The sequence below is a fragment of the Chelonia mydas genome, chromosome 7 (assembly GCF_015237465.2).
Source record: "Chelonia mydas isolate rCheMyd1 chromosome 7, rCheMyd1.pri.v2, whole genome shotgun sequence".
NCBI lineage: Eukaryota > Metazoa > Chordata > Testudines > Cheloniidae > Chelonia > Chelonia mydas.
In genome coordinates, this window is record NC_057853.1 from 67,547,942 (window position 1) to 67,571,365 (window position 23,424).

At 40.4% G+C, this 23,424-nt stretch overlaps 1 protein-coding gene across 1 annotated transcript in view; it reads right to left on the reverse strand.

The window, feature by feature from the left end:
- Positions 1 to 289: 289 nt before the first annotated feature.
- Positions 290 to 23,424, reverse strand: part of MAT1A (methionine adenosyltransferase 1A) — a 28,743-nt gene continuing 5,608 nt past the window's right edge. The window contains exons 2-9 of the mRNA XM_007067252.4: positions 19,307 to 19,384; positions 17,711 to 17,833; positions 15,292 to 15,404; positions 11,848 to 11,991; positions 10,614 to 10,832; positions 7,111 to 7,293; positions 6,443 to 6,576; positions 290 to 5,745 (exon numbers count right to left, since the gene is read on the reverse strand). Coding sequence (XP_007067314.1) covers positions 5,640 to 5,745; positions 6,443 to 6,576; positions 7,111 to 7,293; positions 10,614 to 10,832; positions 11,848 to 11,991; positions 15,292 to 15,404; positions 17,711 to 17,833; positions 19,307 to 19,384 — 1,100 coding nt within the window. The 3' untranslated portion in view covers positions 290 to 5,639. The remainder of the gene's footprint in view (positions 5,746 to 6,442; positions 6,577 to 7,110; positions 7,294 to 10,613; positions 10,833 to 11,847; positions 11,992 to 15,291; positions 15,405 to 17,710; positions 17,834 to 19,306; positions 19,385 to 23,424) is intronic.

Below are 23,424 nucleotides of genomic sequence, written 5' to 3' on the forward strand. Positions count from 1 at the left end.
ATTTGCAAAATGGTTTTGGTGTCACCAGCTCTGCATTTTTCACTGAATTTTTTTTTGGCAAAAAAAACAATGTGCCTGTTCTAATGAGAAGTCTAAGTTTCATTGAGAAATCAATGGGACTTGGGCGCCTAAGTTACAGGTTCTTTTGAAAATTTTACCCCATGTGTGTAGCAGTTGTTTTCCTACAATTAATATTAACAGGAAATAGGATCCAGTTTATGACATGGGTTTTATTGATTCAGAACTACTGTACATTGAAACATGACGAAATAGAAATTAAACTCAGAGGCCCTTTGTTGTCTATTTATTTTTCATACACAGAACTAATAGGAAATGGATAAGGAAAGATGTCGGCAGCACACAAAGATCTCAACAAATAAGACCGCTTGGAAGAGAAAGCAGAAAATACTTTAATCACAAATATGCTTGGAGGTGGATTTTCACGTAAACGTCATAGGTGTAAAAAATGTCACACAGACAGGCAGCTCTCTGACCAGCTACCCAATGGGGCTTTGAAGCATTCCTGCTACCCTCATTACCGCTGTGCAATTGCCCATCACACAGGCTTTATCACAATCTCATCATTACTGGTTTTGCCAGGTATATAGGCTCCATGGGCCAGATTCTCAGCTGGTGTAGATCAATGTAGTTTCATATTAGACTGATCCAGAATCTTTCTGGACAACCAGGATGTAGGCAGTAAATAGCTAATTGAAATCAGTAGTGCTTTGGTGATTTACACAAACTGAGGATCTGACCCTACATATTTTTAAACTTTAAGAACTTCTCCTTCTATATTTAGAAATTAATCCCTTGTAATGATGCTCCACCCTGAAACCAGAGGTGGTATTTTATGCCAACAAAGGATATACATTTCTAGTCATGCGAAAATGGGGCTCTTGGATGAGAAGAACCTTAGCTGGTCTGTTTTATTCCATGATATAACGTTCATTAGTATATGCAGAGTTTTAATTCTTCCCAGCAAATGAAGCCAGGAGAACTACTGACAGCCACTTGGTCACTGCAAGTAGTGCTGTCAGACTTTGGAAAGGGTTGGGGGAGTTGGGTCAAAGTGCTTGTGGGAATTGTGGGCAGGCTTAGCAGCTGGCAGTTAGGCATATGGAAGGGTTTGGCAGCTGAGAAAGCCAGCTCGGGTTGGGACCTTATGACAGGGATACATTATGGACAGTACTGCTTATCTGCAGTACCGGTTACAAGTAAACTCAACTGCAATGTTAATACTACTATTTCTACAGCACCTTTTACCCACAGATCTCAAACCTCTTCCCAGTCACAAATTCACACAGTCACCTTATAACACTCCTGTGAGGTAGGAACATATTATTCCATTGCACAGACAGGGAAACTGACACAACTTTGACTTGTCAAGGATCACACAAGCAGGGCCAGGAATAGAACCTAGGATTCCTGATGCATACATTCCCCACTCTACCTACTAAACCAGTCGAGAGGAAAGTTTACAAGATGGACAAAGGAAGGGCAGATGAAAGATTCACCCTTCTCATGGTTAGTCGTTATTCCCATTCCACATTTAAATAACAGTATAAAGAAGCATGGGCATACAAAGTAGCCACTATTATGAAGTTTAAGTTCAACATACAGACAGGAAACCCAAAACTCAATCACAGTCTCCAATTGTGCTGGAAACAATTTTCTCCTGTCTGTACTAGCAGTTTAAACTGGTTTTCTCACTATTTCTGGTGGGACGCCCTGCTGACAAGTGACCTTAGCAACAGGTCAGTTTCCCACAGACAGACTGGACTTCAGTGTGTTCTTGAATCACACATTTAAAAGCAGTCGTGATAGGATATGCAAAAGAACAAAAGCATATTAGTAAATGCAATTTAAAATATAAAGACTCATTTTCTAACATGCTTATAAATTTTTTCATGCAAACCCTGCTAGGTAAAATATATAATTGGCTCAGTCTTTTTATGTACCCAACATAAAATCCTTAGCCATTTTTATTTCTTCATGTAATGGGCTTCCCTTGCCCAGAACTGTTGCTACCATTTGCTATGAAGCAGCTTGAGTTGATCCTGATGGGATCATGGCACTTTTATACGAGTTATCAGCAATTTTTTTATGTATATTGAGTTCTTTCTAGGATTGGGTGGGGTGTTCTTTGTTGATGGTGGCTTACTCCCCCTCCCAATAATGATATAAATCATTAAGATCCTAAGCCAATGCTCAATGAAGGCAGTGGAAAGATCACGACTGCAGGCGAGGCTGCCTGTGGACTCCTGATGGAGTTCCTGGCTGAAGAACAGGTGTAGAACTGCAATTTATTTTTGCATACTAAGCCTGAGGCAAATAGAACAGGTCACTTGCTTGTTATTCGTAATCTCTATCTATTAGTAACTGTCTATCCTTGGGTGCAATGTAGGCCAATAAAGGTTCATTAGGTAGTCTTTGAAAAACTATAGCACTTTTTTTTGTAATGACTTAGCAGCAAAGCATGGCTTTTATTATCCAACTAAAGTTACTTTGCAACAATTGGCCAGTATGGAAATCAATGAGAGCAGGAACAGATCTGGTAATGCAGTGGATCACCTTGTATTGCACTGCTAGGGTAATCTGACCTTACAATGGAAAAATCACCCAGGGAAGATCAATCAGGGTAAAGATGATCCCCCTACAGCAGAACCTATGTAGGGGCTCTTATACCACTGACCCTCGGTGCTCCTAGCATAGCAGGGAAGAGAGGTAGTGGCTGGAGGAAAAGGGACATGGCCAGGGTGCTCCCGTGCTACTGTAACGCCGACAGACCCTGGTCGTCGGCAGGTGGGATCAAACCTTGGGCCTTTGGAGCTTAGTGCACGAGCCTCTACCGCATGAGCTAAAAGCCATATGGCTTTTAGCTAAGGCTGTACAGTAGACTCATTAATCCCTCTCTCTCTAAGTGGTCCCAGTGCCACTAGATGGGACAGAACACCACACCCAGAAGGTGTGTAGGTTACACTATCACCAATCCATAGCCCATTTTTGGACCCTCAGGGCCAGTTGCAGATAGCATAAGTTAAAGCAGGCCTTGGGCTGTTCCAACACAGCACAGGGAGTGGACTTTACAGAGTTGCAACATACCTAGCCCTGACCCCTGACACTCAGTCTGAGTCCTTTTTATCCTGGGCATCATAACTAGCCATAGGGCAGCTGAAGCTCAAAAAATGCCATCAAATTCACTTGTGTGAGCTCATGGTCTTCAAATGATGCCTTCAGGTACACCTGCATAGCCCCATTAGTCCTGAAAGGGTTTTCACAGGTGGCAGTGAGAGGATAATCTGACCTTATGAAGGCAATGGAGTAGCACAGGTGTATTCCAAGGTGTCATGGCCTCTATTACTAGTGACGGGATGGAAAGAAACCAGCTTGCCTTTCTGAGCCTGGAAACAATTTTTTGGGCTAGCAGTTACAAATAACAATTTAATTTACAAACTCTGCAAATCTGATCTGGAAATCAGTGAAGCAGACTGACTACAGAACCCCACTGTGTCTTTTTTGGCCAAATGACTCTTTTACGTGCAGCTGCACTTTGATGTTTTCCTACCAAAGGGCAAGCATTTGTGTGGCTAGAGGACACGGATTAATGTTCTGATTTCTTTTTTCTGGAGACATGGGTTCTAAGCCACACGCACAGAAACAAATAGTTTTGGGGTTGTTTTTTTCATTCTAGCTGGTACACATTGCACAGTCTAGCACAGATGCTGAAGAGGGGAGGCTTGTTCCTTGAATAGGAAGGAGGCATGTTGAATTTGAGATGCATTGAAAGGGGGGAAGTTTGCACAATACCTGGCTAAATCATGCCTACTGTTAGCCAGTGCTATTAGTTCTTTATTTTAATGATCACCAAACTTAAACCCACAGCAATGAGTCAGGTATTAGATTATTCCAACTGTTTCCATTTTCAGAACAAGTCAGGAGACAGTGTGCAAAGAAACTGCATTCCCCTGAAGCAAAATTTCTCCAATGCAGAAATCCCGTACAAGGGCCACCTAACTCCTTAACCCTTATGTGAATTTTGAGTGGCATTTTGGGTCAACCCCTGCAGCAGCATTAATTTCACTCTTGGTGCCTACTACATCAACATGAAATGTTGACAGTGGACCAGAGCCTGGTTTCACTGAAGTCAGTGAGAAAACCCACCCATGACTCCAATATAACCAAGACTGGCCAGAAGTCCTTTGCAGAAATGGACTAATCCCATTTCCTTTCACTCACACTTTAAGACAACACAGTGCGTGCGTCCACAAACGACACACTCTCCCTCAACCAGCTATTGCCTGGATCACAGAGATCCCACGTCTACATTTTGTAAGCAGAGCTGCTAAAGTGAAAAGCAGTTGGTGACTTTTAACTTTGGCAGTAACATGTACACAACTCAAGCTATTCTGGAACATTGCCTAGAGCCAAGTGTTTTCTACAGATGTTAGACTTTTAAACCTAGGGTGGGTAGTACTGCCATCTAGAGGATGACTCAATCATAGTCTTTCAGTTAAAGATGCTGTCAAATTTGGTAGATCCAAATTTTAACATATAAGGACCTTTTATTTTTATTTCCAATGTGTTCTGGTTGTTTTATGTGCATATTTTGTCCCCATATAGCATTCAGTGTCACAAATCAAAGCCTTGAGCCTACCACTAGTGAGCAATGCTCCAATAGCAAACCAGTGTGCGCATAAAAATAGCGGGCAGCACATTTCAATAAAGAAACAGATGTCAGTGTCATTCTCCCAAAGGGCTGTTGTTATAAACACCAGTGGGAGAAAAATAACTCCATAAATTGTGGATGATACCTTGACACCATGCCTTTAAAAATCTATTAAAATAGGGTACTAACAGCACGCTGCTCTACAGTGTTTAAAAGGACTGTCGCTACTAGGCAGTGTTCATATTAGCACAATCCAAGAGAAGTCAATGGGGCTCTAACGTGCCATACATTGGGATGAGCCACTGACTCCAAAATTTGATGTGCTAAGATGTAAACACATAGAAAAGAAGCCCCTATAAGTACATAGTAGCTAAAAGCTTTTTGCTGCAAGGTCAGTATAGAAGAAAAAGTTTGAGTCACCAATGAAGGAGGTCTAAGCACCAACAACATCCTTTAAAGGAGCAGCTATGTCGCAGTTACATGATAACGAATCCCTTCCAAGCAAAATGCCCCATATGTATTGCATCCAGTTGTATGCAATACCAGCTCCTATAAGAAAACTGCCCCCCCTCGCCCCCCCAGATTTCCTAGTGTCCAGTCAGGGTGAGAAGACCTACTGCTCCTTAGCTAGATTCATGAGGAATACCTTTTCTTTTGAATGTAAAATCACACTGTAACAGAGTTGAGGCCCAAACACTGGTTTGTATGTCCTAGTCAGATTTTGCCTTTGTCAGTGGAACCAACATAACAGCAGTAAAATAAACTGTATTGTGTCTTCTTGTGACAATAAAAACAGACTCTGCCTTTGGTGTCTTTGACAATGAAATAGGATAAGGCATTGAGAGTAAGTATTCATTCCCATGAGAATATCCTGTCCATTTAAAATCTGAAATTCCTTGAGCTGATTTCTGCCAACATCTTATTGACTAGTAGAATCCTCTTCACTTCTGCTTTGGGGATGGACCCATTATTATTGAAACACAAGTTTCTTAGGCACCTCCCATGAAAATTCATTTCTTCCAAAGTGACCGTAACAGGCAGTCTTCTGATAAATTGGCTTCTTTAAATCCAAATCCCTTAGTGTTCAAGAAAAAGAAAAGAAAATAGTGTTACACTTTAGACTAAACTATAAATCATTGAAGTTCTGCTGACTGAGGCTAGTTCCTCCTTTCAGTCCAGCAAGTGGGCTGAATTTTGGAAGTGCAAATGTACCAATGAACTTGTTTTATGGAATAATGACCATGAACGTGGCTACAAGGGTTAGTCTGAAGCCTTTTTGGGCCAGACTCAAAACCCATTGAAGTTTATGGAAATTTTGACCCAATTTTCAACGACATATTTGTGAAAAATAGTCTCCATTTCTCAAACAGCTCTAGTAAAAATGAGATAACATTACTAAGAGCCAAAACTATTTCCTTGACACATACTACAGAACACACACATGTAGCTGTAGTAACCCCTATGCAGGGCCAAATTCTGAGAGGGGCTGAGTAGTTGCTGAGAACACAAAACTCCAGCTGAAACCACTGGGAGTTACATATGGCTTCTTATAAGATCTGGAATATTGTTAGGTCCAGAAATAGTTACAGTTTGTGTACACAGGTGAAACATCTTTTTTGTACTATAGGGACCAATACTATACTAGAACAAGAGGTTGGGCAGGCTGATTTAATAGCTCTTTTCCTTCTGTAACCTCAATATTTCTTTGAGAGGAGTTCCAGGAGGTGTTCACTCTGATTGTTCCATATACGTGTGCTCCTGCAACATGCTTACTTGACAATGACTCCGGGTCGAAGGTCAAAGTTCTTGTGCACAATGTCCAGTAGCTCTTTCTCTGTTCTCTGAGAGGTTCCATAAGTGAACAGTGAAATAGAGAGGGGTTGAGCAACTCCAATGGCATAAGAAACCTTTGGCAGACAAAAGCAATAGTTAGAAAACAAGGATGGAGCCTCATATGGCCAGCAGGACATGTGACAGAACAATGTAGTATCAGAACACCCTCCTCCAGCACAGCAAGAAGAACCCCTAATGGGGATAGTCGATACAAGAAGACTGATGGACCCAGTAAATATCCAGAATAACCTCCTGTAAAATGTAAACTATCCAAAAAGTCCCAGGCCTGAGGAAGCTACTATGCTGAAAGCCCCAGTGACTATGATCTTGAACTAAGCAGAATAAGATCTTTCTCCTGATCTTCCTTTTAAACTCAGTCCGGCTCCAAGCTAAGCTTCCAGAATTCCATAAACTTCTGATTTCTCCCCACCTGCCCCATCGCAGACTAACCAAGGCCAGGATAGCTTGAGAAGTGCTGGCCACCTCATCAGCTCTGTCCCTCACAAACCCATATTTCTCAGGAGGATTTTTCAGGGAAAAGGTAAAAATGAAAAGTGTTTTAAAAAAAAAAAAAGGCAAAAATCAACAAGATTCAAAATGGAACATACTTGAACCAGAACACGATGACACAGCCCAGCTTTCACCAAAGACTTGGCCACCCAGCGGGCTGCATATGCTGCCGACCGGTCCACCTTTGTATAATCTTTGCCTGAAAAGGCACCACCTCCGTGGGCTCCCCATCCTCCATAAGTGTCCACAATGATCTTTCGACCAGTAACGCCAGCATCGCCCTGTGATATTCAAACAAGCGTTACCTCTCATGCTTTTATTAGCTAATAGCTTTTTTGTGAAAAAATAATTCCACTATTTCACTATCATGTTATTATACTGGCTCCAAGGAATGAACGCTTAAAATGTCTGATGAATACAGTAATTTCCTCACAGACAAAGAGACTTCTAGAAAGCAAGATAGTGAGTTGTGCATTCTTGAGGTGCAACTGTAGCAATGAATTGCAGATATCTCATTGAATTATCATGACAGTGGGTGGCTATGTAAGTTCTTTTAGGGCCAGATTCCAAGCCCACTAGAATTAATGGAAAACTCCCACTGATTTCACTGAGCTTTGGATCAAGACATTAATGAGGAGCATTTAGCGGTCAGGCAAAGAGGTTGCAAGATGGCTATTTCTGCCAGCACTATTTCCTAATGCCTTTTTCAAAGGCAAATATTATAAACTTTCTTAGCTGCCGCCAGATCCCAAATATCTCCTTAAAAATGACTTTTATACTGGAATTATACTGAAAAAAAAATGCATCTGCTTGCAAGATAAAAAGTTCCATTGACGTCAATAGGAGTTTTTCCATTGACTTAATGGAAGCAGGATCAGGCTCTATTACTTTGGATAAGATCTAAAGCTGGGTGAATAATTCAATAAATACTGTATTTGATTTCCTCACACATGTTCACAATTTAAAATGAACCAACTCACTTTCAGGTGGTTTTATTTTTACTCTGGGGATATGTTGGTATTGTTACTAATAATGGTTTGTATCATGGCAGCACCCACAGATCTTAGTCAGGACTGAGATCACATTATCCTGGGTGCTGTGCAGATATCCAGAAAACACAGTCCTTGCCCCAAGGAGTTCACAGTCTAATTTAAGACGAGATGCAACAAATGGGAGTAACAGAGAGAACTGGTGAAGGAGGAAGAGACTAACAGTGACAGGAATATGAGGCTATCTAAACTAGTTATGCACATGACTTGAGGGTTCTTAGTCATTTTAAATGTATGATTATTATGTATATTAATGAGAAAATAAAACAGACATTAGTAATCCCCACTGGCCATCTACACAGCTACCTTGATCACCACTGCTAACAGTGAGCAGTTGATATTCCTATTCGAACTGTGTTGGTCATTTACAACTCATCAAGTCCCATGGTATTCTTACTGCTCCCAGATTTGCTGAGTGCTTAAGTATTTCCTGAGTGAGGAAATTTAAAATGTAGCATGGGCAAATTTAAAGTGTAGTTTGTATTTTTGTGTGTGAATTTTGAAATTCTCTTTATAGAGAATTCAAGCCAGTAAAACTCAATCACTGGAATATTTGCAGATAGGAAATATAAAAGGAGAGCTGAAGCTTTACTTAGAAAGATCGAGCAAATATTCACAGAAAATCTTTGGGTGTTTGCCCAGTTGTACTAAGAAATTTCTGAATGACAGAAAATGGAATTACAGCTATCTGAACTTGAATATAAGCTCTCTCCCCCTGAGAATCTTCTGTTAGATCCTGTAGTATATTCAGAATTTAGGCTTGGGGTAGCACATTCAGTTGCAGTGGGAATGATTGGGATGTCATGAACTTAGCATTATTATGACTTAACTGAAGGATCAAATAAGAGACTATCAGATGTATAAGTGAGAGACAATGTATTCAAGCACAGATCTCTTTTAAGGTGATAAAAAAAGCTCACATATATTTGTAAATGTTACACAGTGTGGAGTCATGCTTTAAAAAGGGGTTGTAATGTAATCAAGGAGCCACTGGGTGCTGCTGCTGTTGGGAAAATGGTGTTTAGAAGTTTCTGAAACCTGTCATTATAACTTGGCATTCATCATAGCTCTTAAATTGCCAAGGCCAACATGCAAGTCATCATTAGCCTTGAAAATGTGAGGCAGAGTCCAAATGAGGTAAGCAACATAGACACTGCAGAGTCAGCGTTTAAAGCTTTTGATTCCCTATAAGCCTGCCGTCCATAGCTAACCATTTCTAGTTTTGTTGCCATTTCCCTTTTTGGGGTGTTCTGTCTATGAAAGGGTAGACAGAACAGAGTAAGACATAGAAGTAGTAGTATTATAGCTGCGTTGGTCCCAGGAGACCAAGAAGAAGAAGAGAGAAGAGCTCTGTGTAGCTCAAAAGCTTGTCTCTGTCACCAACAGAAGATGGTCCAATAAAATATATTATCTCACCCACCTTGTCTCTCTAACAGAAGAAAGTAGGCATTTATGTTGGTTGCCACAATGAGCTGCATATCGTTATTTATAGGGCCAATATTTGTCAATGCTGATGGTGCTTGTTAGACCGTTAATACTGCACAGCTTGTTTTATTAGTCATATTATGAACTGACCACTTCTAGTCTACATTTCTCGTATGGGTTATAGTACAATGATGAACTAACTTTGGCAACATGCTTTATACCCCAGTGTACTGGTGCTTAGATATTATGGTAACAGCCACCCCAGAAATACCTGAGATAGATTTGAATAAGGTGAATGAATTTCAACAATGAAGGATAAGTAGGTCTGTTTGGGATATACAGAAAATTGGCCCTACAGTCAGGAATGTCCCTGCTAAGAGGATGTGGTGCTGGCCGAGTTATGCAAGGAAGCATTATAGGGGGAAGCGGAACAAACAATGGCCTAGGAAGATGTTTTTCACAAAATCTGGACTAAAGGCCTAGTCCTGCAATAGTGAAGTCAATGGGAATTTTGACATTGACTTCGATGAATGCCACATCAAGCTCTAAATCCTGGCTCCTAAGCCTTAACACGGCAAATCTCTCCCTCCCGTTCTCCTCTTGGACAAACCTGGCTAGGGTCTGATTTTCAGAGGTGCTAAGCACCCACAGCTCTCATTGATTTTAACTAGAGTTGTGTGTGCCGAGCACCTCTGAAAAGCAACAGCTGCTAAATGTTTGGCTATCCCTTTTACTTCACTGAGTGTTTTGCCTGAGAAAGGACTGAGGGCCTGATCTTGTGAGATGCTAAACGCAATGGGATTTGAGGATGCCCAGCACCTTGCCGGGCTGGACACTAAATACGCAAAGCAGGACTTGGCCCAACTTGCTTATATATATATATATGACATAACCATGCCCTCAGAGGTTTCTTTGGAATCCAGTGCATTAAGGCCTTAGTCTCGCTCCCATGTAAATTAGTGGTGAAACTCCCATTGGCTCCAATGGTGCAGGACTGGTCTCTTAACATGTGTTTAGTCTGTGCCCTTCTGTTAGAAATACAGGCTGAGGACACAAATTAATCTGTAGAACAATATGATGGGAAAAGGAAAATTGGCAGAAGGATCAAAAGAATACTAAACACACACCTGTGGCCCCCCAATGACAAAACGCCCACTGGGCTGAAGGTGGTAAATTGTTTTCTCGTCCAAGTATTTGGCAGGAACGACAGGTTTAATCACACAGTCTCTCAGGGTTTTGCGCATGTATTCCAGGGAGATGGTTTCATCATGCTGCACAGATATCACAATGGTGTGAACACGGACCGGGATGACGGCTCCATTTTTCTGGATATACTGAACAGTGACCTGAATATGAACAAGGGGGTAAAAGAAACAGCTGTATGATACATTACCATATTGTATATATACCACACCAGGCAGTACAACAGCCGATGTACAGGAAGGTGCCTGTGGCAACAAAGTATAAAGAGACAACTGTTTAATGGGTCTGAGGAATGAAGTGTATGGTTTTCATGTTTGCTAAATATATTGGTGAGCAAAGATGACCCAAATTCAGAAGGCTCATATACAAAGCAAATATTTTACCTTTATGCATCATAGCTCAGGGGTTTTAGCATTGGCCTGCTAAACCCAGGGCTGTGAGTTCAATCCTTAAGGGGGCCATTTAGGGAACTGGGGTAAAAACTGGGGCTTGGTCCTGCTTTGAGCAGGGGGTTGGACTAGATGACCTCCTGTGGTCCCTTCCAAACCTGATATTCTATGATTCAAACTCTCCAGTGACACTCTTAGCAATACATACTTAGACTGGGATTTTCAAAGGAGCCTAAAACAATTAAATCCCTCAAATCCCTAAACTCTCAAATCCCATTGAAATTCAAATCCTTCAGTGAAAACCACACTTAATTTGTAGGCACTGATGAACCAGATTTGCCCTTCAGATTTCCTGACATGTTTTCAGACAGCAGGGAACACCCCGCTCCTAGTACTCAAGGGTTAAATGTTTCTTCAGTGCTATGCAGTGTCATGTGTCAGACATCCAGGTGCATGCTAACAGTTTTTGCAACCCTCAGGAGATTGTATCCTGAGCAGAGGAACTGCTTTATATGCAATCAGTAGGAAGCAGACTGTATGTTATAATGTGGAAATTCTGGATTATCCACTTAAAACGACATTCTGAACTGAACAAATAGCAGTAATTAAATATTGGAAAAAGAAATCCAAGATTTTTTGGGTAAAACAGTGGCTTTACTGAACCAGACAGATAGTTATTAATAGCCTGCAAGTGATCAGGACTTGAAAGGATTCTTTCCATGACTCCTGTATTGAGCAGAGGGACATGCTGAGTGAAAGCAATATTTACCTGTGTCTTAGAGTCAGGTCTAAGCCAAGGGAGATCACCACTGTGTCTCAGCTCTGCTAACTTGGTGTTCAATTTGTGAGCGAGAACAATAGTGAGAGGCATACATTCTTCTGTCTCATCTGTTGCATAGCCGAACATCAACCCCTGTAATGGGAGAGGAGGGATAGACTTTAAATCACTGGGGCAAGCAGGGCTTTCAATCCTGTTAAATTATTAATATGAGCATTACAGAAGTGCCTAGAGACCACAGAATCTCACCTGAGGCAAACAGGGCCTTACAATTACTTTTTATTGTTGTTATTACTGGTGTTACAGTAGCATCGGATGGTCTACACTGCCAAGTTTTTTTGCCAAAAGGCAGCTTTTGGCGATGAAACAGCAGAGGTGTACACACTGCAAAGCCACTTTTTGCAACGAAACTCCTCAGTTGCAGTGCTGTAATAAAACCACCTTGACGAGAGTGATAAGGCTTTTTGCACAAATGTTTTATCACCAAAGAGCCAGTGTAAACACCTTGCTAGCTTTTATCACTATAATTGGCCTCCAGAGATGTCCCACAATGCCCGCAGTGACTGCTCTGCTTATGCATGCATGTGCCCCTCTCCTTTCAAAGCTCCGTTCTGACAGCCTGCGTGCTGTGCTGCTCTGGGAAACGGAGCAAATCTTTGGCTGGAATGCTCCTGCTGTCTCCCACACTAAGAACACAGAGGCAGGCAGGCAGGGGTGGGGTGTGTGTGTGTGTGTGTGAGAGAGAGAGAGAGAGAGAGAGGCAGGCAGGCAGGGGTGGGGGTGTGTGTGTGTATGTGTGTGTGTGTGTGTGTGTGTGTGTGTGTGTGAGAGAGAGAGAGAGAGAGAGATTCTGTGTGGTGCAGAGCCAGAGAGGGAGGCAGGGGCTGATGTCAGGGTTTCCTCCTTCCCCTGCCTCAGGACAGGTTGCTTTCAGCTGCCTGGCTGAATTTAGGAGACAGCCTGCTGACACACTCATTCTGCCCCCAACACACACTGTCTGTCTCTTCCCCTCCCCCCATACACACATGCTCCCTGTCACACGCTCTCCCCCCCCACCGCCCACTTCAGCTGGAAAGCAGCTAGCAATCTAGTAGAATGCCCATAGAATGATGGGATTGAGAAACCTGCATCATGTGACCCTGTACCTGCCCCTTGAGGCATTGCAAACCCTTCCCAAACCACCCTGTGGCCAGTTGCATAGTGGGATAGCTACCCACGGTGTAATGCTCTCTTTGCCTTTGCAAGAGCTGCTAGTGTGGATGCGTTCCAGCAACACAAGGAGTAGTATGGACAGGCAACACTGGTTTAATTAAAGCCCTTTAATAAAAGTGGTATAACTTTTGGCAAAAAAAAACTTGGCAGTGTAGACACAGCCTTAGAGGCCTCAATTGAGATCAGGCCCCCTACTGTGCAAGGTACTCCCTAAACACATAATCAGAGACAGTCCCTGCCCCAGTAGTTTTTAGTTTTTGTTAAAACATTTTCAATTTTTGGCTGAAAAGTCTGTGACAGGACCTCAAACTTTTCTGTGGTAATCAGACATTTTTCGTGGAAATTTGTGTTTTATTAAATAACAGTTTGGATGGACAATTTTCAACCCACCCTATTGGCAAGGACTATACCCAGATAATACAAGTGATTTATCTAAATGCAAAAATGGAAATAAAATATCCGGGCATATTTTGGACCCAAGCCTTGCTTCTTTCTTAGGCAGAACTCCACAATGAGTAAGGTGGCCTGGACAGCGTTAGATATACGGCTTGGGGTTAGGGCTGATGCTTGTCCAGTTTTTCCCAAGATCACCCCTTTTTTGAGGTAGCTGTCCTCAGAAATCTATAGCCATGCTCAGTACACACTGCCAACTGCCTGATTCATGGGCTCAAGATCATCCCAGATGTCCCCGTTTTTTGTATCTCAGAGGTGACAACCCTATCTGAGACTTTCATTAATGAATGCTGTCACAGTATGCCTGAACCGGCCAATGCTGGGAGTTAGCAGGGATATTTCCTTGGTGTTACTGCTTCCTGTCAGGCAGTCCAGTGGAATGGCAGCTCATAAATGGAATTATTTAAACACTGAAGAGAGGAAGCATGGCCAAGTGCTTAGGACTTGGGAGACCGAGTTCAGTTCCCTGCTGTGACCTGGTAATAGTCATTTTGTCTCTCAGTGCCTCAGTTCTACACGTGTTACATGGGGCCAATAGCACTACCCTACCTCACAAGAGTGCTGCAAGGATAAATACATTAAAATTTGTGAAGTGTTCAGCTCCTGCAGTAATCAGAGCCATGTAAGTACTTAAGACAGATGCATTTCTATTTGGTCCCTCTGCTGATAGAAACGCATGTTAATTTAGTTCTCATGAGGATTTGGGGGTAATATTACTTTGGTTCCGAGACTCTATCATGGTTCTATTACAATTCTCAACAACATTACCATAAACTAGATATTACTGCTAATGAGAACTACTGTAAATGTTAAACACACATTCATATTGGCTTCAGTTGGAGTTGCAGGATTTTTATGCTCTTGGGGAGAACTATAATCATCTCCATTTGCTATTCAGCTCACAGAAATATGACTTGGACAGTCTTAATTATGTGGAATGCCAATTATACTAAAACTGATCCCTGCCTCTGGGAAATAAATGAGAGTTACAAATGTTCGGGCAGAATTGCCTTCATTTTACAAACACTGCTCTCCTGCTTACGCTTGAAACATTGACAGAGAACACCTTTTTACAACATCAAAGCTCCAGAGTTATGTAAACATGGCATGATCTTATATGATTTTGTTTATTTGTTTATTATTTATTTAGTTAATCTTACTGGGCAAGTCCTGCGGCAAAGGCAATATCTGATTAATCTAACCCTACTAAGACAGAACTATGAAGTCTACTTGAAAAAGCTAACTTTGCTAAGCTTTAGGGCCCAGATCCTTAGCTGGTGTAAATTGTCACAGCGCCATTGACTTCCATGGAGCTATGACAATTTAGCTTAGCGGAGGATCTGCTGCGTGGGCTATTGTGTGGACCAAAACTGTCCTTGATGTAACTCCACTGAAGTTAAAGAAGTTACACCAGTGATTAATTTGGCCCTGTGTGTCCCATGGGAGCTCCATCAATGTATTCACACGCATGTGCATTTTATTCTATGTTAGAACAGGATGAGACTGGGCAAATTCTCATGAACTGTGACCAAGCTGGTTTTAATTTAGAAAATAGGACAATGGGGTGGATAAACCCTTACTTTCTAACCCTGACCTTTTCAGAAGAAATGTTTTCATTTTAAGGAGATACAGTGATCCTGTCTCTCCTAGCACTGGGAGTAAACAGAGCTGGGAGTGTACTAGCGGGCTGCCCTAATGAGCTAATAGGATGATTGTAGAGTGTGTTTTACTTTACTATTGTTTTTGTAAACAGGGATGACTTTTGATTACCTGGTCACCAGCACCAACATCCTCTTCATTCCTGTACATATGAACACCTTGGGCAATATCAGGCGACTGTTGTTCCAGAGCCACCAGAACATTGCAAGTCTTGTAGTCGAAGCCTGTTTAGAAGAAGACACAGGAGTAAATTAACTTCCCTGCACAGCGAAGCACAGCTACATGGAACCATATGCCAGAAATTCCAATCCTGGACAACAGTGCCTTCAAAACTCTGAATCTGCCTGCTATTTGCTTTTCCATTTTTATCAATGCAACAATTCTAATGTGTTCTTCTTCTCCGTTCAACCTCACAGCATGGTCTCATCTCTCTTAGCTGCTTGGCACAGGCATTTCGTCTAAAGCAATGCTCAGGAAAGTCCCAAACAGCATGAAAAGTAAGAAATCACAAGAGAGAAAATGTATGATCACAGCTGCTATGGTCCTTCCCCAGCAGGGCTTACGCATGCTATTTCATCATTGGAAGGGTCTAAACACCAAAGAGGGAGAGTCTAAGGAAATATCACTAGGGATAATGAAATGAGGTTAAGTTAAGTAAAGGACCACCTGAATATCAAGAATATTTCTTATCAGGGCCATCTGTCAGACTGGCATATTCTCCCAAGGGAAATGGCAGAAGCCCCATCACATGAGCTCTTTAAAGCTGAACTACACAAAATACTCAGTAGAACGTCTTAGGGTACAATCCTGTGTTGGCAGAAACATAAAGATGATAATACTATAGATATAGATCATCTTTAATTTCTCTGATTCTGGAACATCAACCCAAGGCTCAGTGACAGAACCATTAGTATTGCTAACATTTTCTCCCTGATCACGATATCTAATGTCCCTGGGAAACAACCCAGCAGCAGAGCACCTCCTGAAGAATAGCATGATCTGTGTACAGTTGGAGTTAATATTTTGGGAAACTCTATGACATTACTGAACAACATGAAAGGCCCACTGTATTTTCTGACAAGCAGATATTTTCAGCAAATTCTCCTTTTGGTAGATCTCCGCTCTTATATTCTGTTTTCCATGTATGCAAGAATCTCCCGTGAGGGTCAACGGGAGATCCACACATGTAAGAAAAGCAGATTTGAGACTTGCCATCCAGATCTGAAAGCAGAGCTTTGCCTTCAAAGGACAAGTGAAAAGGTTTATACAAAATTATCAAGGACTTGCAGAATATTATGGCAGAAATTCTCATTTTCTTCCCCAGTTGTGTAGAGGATAATCAGCTTTACCCTATGCTCACCTCTCCCAAAATTCTAGCTACTGACAGCTGCTTACCAAATCTAGAATCAAAGACCTATACATCAAATATACACACACACACAAGCGTCCCCTTGAAGAACACTCCACGCCCTCTTTCCTTTAAGTAGGCTGTGATGGGAAAGAATTCCATAAGGGAAAAAGTTGTATGCAATTCTGCCCCTTTTAGCTTTTTCTCCTATAGTTTCTGTAGGGCAGGGTTTTCGACTGGGTTCACTAAGGGACCCACACTGCTTTGGTGGTAAGGGTAAAAGAGGAGATTTCTACATTACTGGATCTGGCAGTATTTTCTGAGAGCAATGTTATTATGTTACATAATATTCTGCCTTTGCAGCCAACTAGCAAATGTGCTTTTACAGCATTCTCCCACCATTCTCTCTTCAGAAGTCTTGTACCAACAAGATTATATCAACCAGGAAATACGGCTAACAAAAGTTTTTTTAAAGCAAAAAACATACTTAATCTTCATGGTAACTGTAAAACACTTGCAATATGTAAATAAGACGATACGTTTATAGATATTGCAAACTGGATGTTGAAATGTATCTCGGATATAAAACACTGTTTTTTGCATCAGTACTACACTCCACAGTGCTATGAAATTTACTTTGATTGTAAGCTCCTCAGGGTAGGGACTGTCTTTTTGTTCTGTGTTTGTACAGCTACTAGCACAATGGGGGCCTGGGCTATGATTGCAGTCCCTACGTTATACTGTAATAGATAATCATAATGAATTATTAATAATAATAATACAGATTCACTAAGTCTTCTCTTTCCACTCCATCTGACTAATTTACATTAGTCTGGTTGGTCATTTGAATAACATGCAAGTTGCAAGGAGTTAAACTGAGAGTAAATTCTATAGCACAAGTTAGCAGCTACTCTGCCAACATGCTCCAGTTCAAAAAATATCCTAGCTGCCTTTTCCTGATGAGCACTTTAACCATACAGTGAATAGTTTCTCCTCGGTATGTGATGGAGTCAGAATGTTTTTCTTATGACAGTGTTTGAGCAGCTCCTAGCCAAGACATATGATTTGATTAGGCTTGCAGAAGCACAAGTATGCAAGTGGAGAGAGACCTGTTCTGCAGCTACTCACTGACCAGCACACCATGTTGGCAAGAAACAGGATTCCTGGAATTTTTCCACCAACCTTTAGCTGAATCATCGTAGCCGATTTGCTTAATTGTGTCTCGAACTACTCGCTGATAGTCGACAATGGCGAGGGATGTGATCTCCCCACAGAGCAGCACCATCCCTGTTTTACACACTGTCTCTACAGAGAGTGGGAAGACAGAAAGAAGGAAAAGGGATAAGGGAGGGCTGAATAACTCAACATGCTGTTGCAAATAACTCCACTTCTGTCAATGGTGAATTCTAAACAGCCCCTAACGAATACAAATAATATAGGTAGTTATTGCTCCCATCTCCATAGTATTAGATCCTCACACATATGGATCCATTTATCCTCATTACACCCCTTGAAGGAGGGAAGGACTAGTATGCTGGAGAAACTGAGGCACAAAGTGATTTGGTGACTTGCTCAAAGTCACACAGGAAGTTTGGAGCAATGTAGGAACTGAACTGAGATTCCAGAGCATCATTCCAGTGCCTTAACCAGAAAAGCATCCTTCTATCCTGCTTACGGAGTAAGTTTGGGCCCAACAATCCACACTAATGACCCACTGGTTTGCAACCTTGCCTCCATTTTAAGGAGGGAGGCCCAGATCCTGAAAGATCCTGTCTCCTATTCATTTGAATGGGAGTTAAGCACCACAGTTGAGGAACTGGACCAGAGAGACAAAAGCTGGTGGTTGTTTTTTCATGAATGCACAAGGCCAAATTCACATGAGCCCCAATTAAACTCTGTTTTAAGATCTTCAGTTGGACTTACATGGAACACAGGCCAAGTGCCAAATCTCACCCTCAGGTATGAAGGTTGAGGGGAAAATGGGTCATTTCCATCATGAAAATGATGCCATTGGCCATTTACAAATCTGAGAATTTGGAGACATTTTGCTGACTTTCTCAATGCGGGTCAAATTTCAGCAGTTTCAACATGTTAATAACAACAACTGGCAGACATAACCAAAACAGGGTTAAAACATTTTTCTTTATGATGAGCTGCCAGGAAAACACCTAGAGTTAGCAATGAAAAATTTAAAGTATCTATAAAGCCAAATAAGTGCACTTTGCTACAAATGGTCACGGTTCTTTGGACGATCAACTGTAGTGGAATTGTTTCAGAGTAACAGCCGTGTTAGTCTGTATTTGCAAAAAGAAAAGGAGTACTTGTGGCACCTTAGAGACTAACCAATTTATTTGAGCAGCTCACGAAAGCTCATGCTCAAATAAATTGGTTAGTCTCTAAGGTGCCACAAGTACTCCTTTTCTTTTTGTAGTGGAATTAAATCTCTTTTCCTCTGGAATACTAATTACATTTACAAAGTTAACTCTACCACTGGTTTGGTTATTTTAGGCTCTTGCTACAGTCCTCAAACACAATGTACTTTCAAAATTTCTTTGAGAAACAATGTAGTGACGCTGTATAATGGTTTGTTCAGATCTTTTTTGTTTTGCTGTACATATATTTTTGAACACAATAATTAGAATAAAAAATGAACAGGCACATGTTGCCATCAACCTCCTACATTTATATATTACAAAGGGGGAACTACAAGCAGGTGATAGTAAAGCAGTCACTTTTCCATCTAGTCTAAGTGAAAGAAGAAAATGTGTGTGTCCTTACCACAAGCAACCTTGGCATCTGGATCTTGTTGAAGATGGGCATCTAGCACAGCGTCGCTGATCTGATCACAGATCTTATCTGAAAGAGAACAGAGCCAATGTGTCTAAAAACAGTGTTCTCTACAGAAAATATGGACTGTTGACATCACAATAAACTAGAAAATAGTTTGTGGGAGCTGTTTTTTGCTTATCATCTATCTGTCTAGCTAGCTAGCTATCATACTTATATGGCCCCCATTACTGTAGTAACTAAGCTTATATAGATTTTAAAAACCATATGACACATTGTCCAGGCAAAGAAGACACACAGTGATGGTGCCTCAACGTGTTCGGCATCAGATGCAGTACGGCATTTATTTGGTGATGTAAATTAGCACTGAATACAACTTTACCTGCCCATTTTGCCTGTTCACTTAAGGGTGAAACATGACAGGGACAGTCTTTCCAACAAGACAATAGTCAGCTATTAAGATGACCCCTTCCAGTCCAACAGAGAGTATCATACATTTCTAGGTAATACATCAGTTAAAGCCTAAGAAAGAGACATTGAAAAAAAAACTTTAAAGAAATTATAAACATACGTACATATTCTCTTGATTGTTTTCGAGGACAAACATTTGATGACTCCTATTGTCCTCCACAGCCTTCTCCCCATAATCCCCACACTCTACTAAGTGTGGAAGGGAGGTGGGGTAGAATGCAGGGGAGAGCAGGAGGGGATTACAAATTGAAGTTCACTGAAGGCACAAAATGCCCAGGGCCAGTCCTAGATACGTCTAAGGTTATGCACCAAGCAAAGATCCCAGCTCCTTCTTTTGCTAAACAGAGATATTTTCATTTGGTTTTGGTTTCTCGTCTTTCCAAATAAATAAAGTGTATTAATAAAAGATGTATAACGGTCCCTTCTGACCTTATTAATCTGTGTTGAGATTTTAATTTATATATAATTATAGTTATATATATATATATATAATTTATATTAAAATCATTTCATCTCATCTGCCATAGTTATATGACCTGAAGATTATTGATTAATCGGGATTCAGGTTTACTGGTTATCACATGAGAAAGTGCTATCTACCTGGTTGATCAGCTGATCCATACACTACATTTCAGGAAATTCAGCTGCCTATTAGTTTTGGTCTCTAATTTAAACATTCCTGGTTTTAGCAGTGATTCTGTTTAGCAGGATTTGCATATACTGGATTCTGCTATTTAAGTTTCTGATCTCAGCTGTCCAAGTCTTTTTATTAGCTCCTAAATATGACAGGATATGTCAATCATTATTATCTTATTACTGCTTTACCCATCTCTGGGAATGCATTATCCTCCACAAAGTTAATAAAAATATCACAAACTTTTCTAATAGATAAATAGTGAGTCACCAGGACCATGCACAATGTACTGTCCATTTCCCTAATTTGAGAATAAGGACAACAGGACAGTGATTTGAAGTTAGAACTGCACTGTCAGTGATTCCCTTCACTAGTCTCATGGGTTTACTAGACCAAATAAATAAATAAATAAATAAAACCACACCCTATCAGAGTGAGAAGAACATCTCAGGTTATCCAAAGAGAATTATGTTTGGGAATTCTCATCCAGAAACCCAGTCATCTTGTAGGTGGAGTTCCTATAGCAGATGTGCTGATTGTGTAGAGAAACAGCTTTCACTGGCTACAGAAGGAAAGGCAGTGTCTAAGAGAGTTGATGACAGAATTGTCTTAAAATGCCCCACTATTAACTTATCTCCTTTAGTTAGTATTTTTATGAAAAAGCTGATGTCTGCAAATTAGAGATACCCGGTGTGGGTGTGCGTATGTATATATATAAAGTGAATTCTCCATATACTTGGACATTCATTTGTCATAAAGACATCAGTTTGTCCAAATAAATAACGATTGATTTTTAGAAGTGCTGAGCCCCCACAAGTGACCCCATCATCAGCAAAGGGCATGGGAATGGTGGGTGCTCAGGACATTGGAAAATCAGCCCACAAGAGTCTTCGGATTCACAAGTTTAACTGACTCACAGAAACACTTTTCTATGAGCGATAGAGGTAGCCAGAGGATTGATTCCAGAAAAGTGCATCTCCTCACCCTGAATGAATTTCAAATAGGCAAATATTAAAATTAGAGCAGGCCAGGAAACAATTTTACTGTTCCAGGAATTATTTTTGAGATATCGAAAAAATTTCCTGTTGTGAATCAGGACAAAAAGCCCAAATCGTAAAAAATTTCACAAAATAAAAATCCAAAACAAAAAAATAAATGGTTTCAGTCAATTGAAACATTTCATTTTGATCTTTTCAAAACCTAACATTCCAATTGTGACCTTTTTGTCTACTTTTTTATTCTACATTTACTAAAGTTTCTAAACAAAAAGTCATTTAGCCTGGAAACAGAAACTTTTTGTTTTGAAAAAGTTGAAATGGGACATTTTCACAATTTCAAAACTTTTCCCCCTCAATAATTTTTTAAGTTGAGAGATTTGTTCAAACTGACCTTGTTTAGTGAATAGTTTGGGTTTCAACAAAAACTTTTGTTTTTTTTATGAAAAAATTAGTAATTGAAAAATTCCTTATCTCTTGTTAAAATATGTTCATAATCAAGTGAGGAGCCAAATAAATATGGTACTTTCTTACTTCCTGTTGTAGAAAAACAGGTTCTTCAAAAAATATCTTCCTTTCCTCTCCTATGTGTCTTTGTAGCTCATCTACTTCTTTAAGAACATGAGAATGGCCATACTGGGTGAGACCAACAGTCCATCTAGCCCAGAATTCTGTCTTCCAACAGTGGCCAATGCCAGGTGCTTCCGAGGGAATTAACAGAACACAGTAATCATCAAGTGATTGTTTCATTGAAACAAATTAGATTTTACTGCAATCAACAGTACTGCAGAGCCAATATAACTAGGGGTAGGGCAAGGTGGACACTATTACGTTTCATGCATCATCATCAAAACTGTCAGCTAATTGTGGAATGCTGAATGTTTGTTATGATGCAAAAGGCTGCAGAGAACCCAGCTTGGTTTTCCGTTCCCAAATAGAGTTTACAATGAAGGTAGCTGGAAATCTCATCTGATCTGTAAACAAATCTGATATGGAAAACGAATATTAAAACTCTCAATGTCATTTGTAAAGAATATCCTTTCTGAGTACAACTAAGTACAACTATGCTTCAAATACGATTATTTCCATACTTTACTCATATGAGTAGATCGGGTATAATGAATAACCCAACTGCATATTTTATATTTATCATTAAGTACGTATTTATGTACAGAGTTCATGACATAAGAGATATACGTGCCCAGGACAGCTTATTAATCACAGATTTCTAAGACCATATAGTTTGGAATACCGCGTGTCTACTTTATCATTTATTATATATGATATCCTTACAAGGTCAGCTAATATGGCTTGTTACAATGTTCTATGATCCACTGGGTAAGGATTTCATACTACTATATCTATGGGAAGACTTCCATTTATGTACTTTAATAGACTTTGGATAAGGTCTGAAGCACACTGAGAGACAATATTCAGCTTTTCTGCATTCTACTTAAGGTGCATATATATCATTTTCACACTTCAAAATGTGTGCCATTCCAAGGAAACCATGTAGTACTTACCAGACTCCCAAGTTGAACTGATCAGAAAATGGGAGCAGTCCAGACAGGATTTTAACTTTTCGTTAAAAAAATTAGATGTTTTTGATTTTCAACAACCAAAAACTGAAGAAATGCAACAAAAACTTGAAATTTTCATCTAAAATCTGCCAAAATCTGAAAAATTTCAGTTTTCAGCCCCCAGAAATGCAGTTTTCTGACCAAAAAAATCAAAAAAAAAATGGGGAAAGCATTTTCCACAAAAATTTTCATTTTGTCAAAACCCCAACTTTCCATCCACCTCAGTGGAAAACTTTCCATCGGCCCTCTACTCGTAAAGGTGTTGGTAGAAAATGTTTCCACCCCCTTCCCAGGTTTCCTCCTGTTCCATTGTTTCTATTTTACAAAATACACAGGACTGTTAAGTAAAAAGACTATGACAATGCAACATTAAGGCTGCATTGTTTAAATGAAAAAAAGTCAAAAGTGTAAAAGTGAGGATACTTACAG